We start from the raw sequence: 3242 nt of genomic DNA on the forward strand, positions 1-3242 counted from the left end.
GCTAAGGTCGCAAGGTATACCATGATAGGCGATGACCTTTACAAACGCGGATACGACCAACCTCTCCTCAAACGTGTCACGGTAGAGCAAGCACATTATAATATTAAAGAGCTACACGAAGGCATTTGTGGCTACCATTCCGGCGCACGTACCATGGCTACCAGAGTCCTTAGAGCCGGGTACTTCTGGCCGACTATAGAAGCAGATTACCAGGACTATGTCAGAAAATGCAAACCATGCCAAAAACATGGCAACCTCATCTACCAGAAGCAAGAACAACTCCATCACATACTATCCCCATGGCCCTTTGCTAAATGGGAATGGACATCCTTAGCCCCTTCTCACCTGGCAAGGGGCAACTGAAATTCCTAATTGTAGTTGTCGACTACTTCACCAAATGGATAGAAGCCAAGCCACTAACCACCATCACGACCCAGCAAGTTCAGCAGTTTGTTTGGAAAGATATTATATGCAGATATGGTGTTCCACATACCATCATCACAGACAATGGCCGACAATTTATAGATAAGGAGCTAGCCAAGTTCTACACTGGCCTGGGCATCAAACACATCACAAGTTCTGTAGAACACCCACAAACTAATGGACAAGCAGAGGTGGCCAACAAGGTTATCCTAGTGGAACTGCGCAAGAGATTAGATAGCGCCAAAGGCCGATGGCCCGAAGAGTTAGTAGAAGTGTTATGGGCTTACAGGTGCACTAGGGGTGTCAAAACGGGCCAGCCCAGCCCGTTTTGACCCGGCCCGATTTTGGCCCGTATTAAACGGGCCGGGCCGGGCTGGCCCGACATGGTAAAACGGGCTACTTTTTTGGGCCCGGCTTGCGGGCTGGCGAGCTGGCCCGCCAGTTTTTTCTGATCTGTATACTTTTTGGCCCAATCAGTCAGATTTTAATTTTGAATTTTTTCACATCTGTACAACAACAATGATCTATTATCACAACACAAAAACAGCCCTGGAATGCAATATATAATAACATAATTGATTCAGTTAAGCATCAGGCAGGTTCATTCAGACAAGAAAATGATCACAAACAATAGTCAGGGTGGTCTGCATTAATACAATAGTCCATGATTTAATGTAACCTAAAAAGAGGAGCATGAACATTCTCAGACTCAGTACACACATTTTCAGTTTCATGATCTTTACTTGGAGGAGGATTAGAATTAGACTCATGCTCAACCATGATATTAAATCTGATTCACTAAATCCTAATACAAACAAAACAAATAGAACCACAAATAATGTTCAGCTTTAAAAGTGATTCAAAAAATCAAATACATGTCACTAAAAAATCAAATTCGACAAAATTCAGCAAGATCAACCTCCATACACATTATTAGTCACTCAAATAACCGAGTCACTGAAATCAGGCTAACAAAAGAAATGTTTTCATTTTACAGGCATGTAAGAAGCTTAACCAAATAGAACTTTCAGACTGTGAAATATTTACTTCCTGTGAGCCTTGCCCCATGTGCTTTGGTGCAATCCACCTTGCTCGAATTAAGGTTGGAAATTGGAATGCCCTGCTTTTCCTATGTGTTTCCTTTATACCACATTTATGATGTTTGGAGCTAACTCATTACAACATTCTTTTGTAACAGAGGTTAGTTTATGGAGCAAAGGCTGAGGCAGGAATTGCTATTGGGTTTGATGATTTTATTGCAGATGCACTGCGAGGTACTGGATTCTATCAGAAAGCAACACTGGAAATCAAAAGAGCTGATGGTAATGAGGCCGTGATTGCTGAAGAGGTCTTCGAGAAAACAAAGACAAAATTCCAAATGTATTAGATCTGTCATTTTTTACATTGGGCAAATCAGGAGTCCTTCATTTAAATTATTGATACTGGACTGAACTCATTTGAATACAAATGCTACAATTTGAAGTGCATTAGATAATGACTATATCAACAGATCTCGTTGTCTACGAAATTGAAATTGGGGGAAAATTTTAAGCAAGAACAGCACAACAATTACGATTTACAGAATGGGTCCAATCAAACAAGGGCAAATCGCAGCAACAACAACCACACATACACCATAACCTCCAATTTAGGGAAACCAATTTTAGGGTTACGAAAATCATAAATTTAGGTCACAAATCGAAAAAAAAAGAACCAGAACTCAAATTACGAACAAACCTATCTTCGCGGTGGTGGTGGCCGTCGGAATCGTCGTGAATCGCAGTCCGATGGTGGCGTCGTGAATGGCCTGCACTCTGCGGCAGAGTCTCTGCCTTCGTGTTTCCTCGCCAGCGACGTGGGTGGGTGGAGGAGAAAGAAAAGTGGGTGGTTTCTGGTTTCCCAAAATGCGGGTGGAGTGGAGTGGAGAGGAGTGGAGTGAAGGAGAAGAGAAGAGAAGAGAGTGTGATGTTTGGCCGCGGGTGGAGTGGAGTGGAGTGGAGGAGAAGAGAAGAAAAGAGTCTTTTCTGGTTTCCTAAAACGCTGCACACTGCACGTGTTTTTTATGTATTATTAGTAACTCGTTCGGCCCGCGGGCTGGTCCGTTTTGGCCCGCGGGCTGGCGCGACGGGTTATCGGGCTTGACGGGCCGGGCTGTCTTGGATTGGCGGGCTGAATTTTTTGACCCGGCCCATGCTTTTTTGGTCGGGCTGGCGGGCCGGCCCGTCGAGCCCGGCCCATTTTGACATCCCTAAGGTGCACCCTCAATCATCAACAAACGAATCCCATTTAGCCTAGTTTACGGCGCCGACGCCATGATACCGGTTGAAATTGGTGAACCCACCCTGTGCCGAGAACTATACGACCCAACCCACAACCACCAAAACATGGCCACTCATCTCGACCTCTTACCCAAACTCAAAGAAAATGCCCAGATACGAAATTTAGCTGCCAAACAAAGAGCTGCCAGAAAGTATAATGCAAACCTATGTCCACGGTCATTCACAATCGGGGACATAGTATGGAGAATGGCCAGCAGTGCAAGAAAGAAGGATGGCAAATTCTCCGCCAACTGGGACGGCCCGTACCGCATACGTGAAGACACAGGAGGATGAGCTTATCGCTTGGAACACTTATATGGAGAAGAGATCCCCAGTACCTGGAATGTGTCCCACCTCAAATTCTACTTTATTTATATGCATACTGTATTAAACCAAATACTTGTAACCCTGGGTGTACTCTTTTTCCACACCCGATCTTTTTTCCCTAAGGACGGTTTTGGCCAAGGAGGTTTTAACTAAGCACCCCAGATTCAATGAATA

At 44.4% G+C, this 3242-nt stretch overlaps 1 protein-coding gene across 1 annotated transcript; it reads left to right on the plus strand.

The window, feature by feature from the left end:
• Positions 1 to 314: 314 nt before the first annotated feature.
• LOC114188292 (guanosine deaminase-like) lies at positions 315 to 1828 on the plus strand. The gene is made up of 3 exons (XM_028076894.1): positions 315 to 374; positions 1391 to 1525; positions 1622 to 1828. The coding sequence occupies exons 1-3, from the start codon at positions 315 to 317 to the stop codon at positions 1808 to 1810; spliced, it is 384 nt and encodes a 127-aa protein (XP_027932695.1). The 3' UTR covers positions 1811 to 1828.
• The last annotated feature ends 1414 nt before the right edge of the window (positions 1829 to 3242 follow it).

This window comes from Vigna unguiculata, chromosome 6 (genome assembly GCF_004118075.2).
Source record: "Vigna unguiculata cultivar IT97K-499-35 chromosome 6, ASM411807v1, whole genome shotgun sequence".
Taxonomy (NCBI): Eukaryota; Viridiplantae; Streptophyta; class Magnoliopsida; order Fabales; family Fabaceae; genus Vigna; species Vigna unguiculata.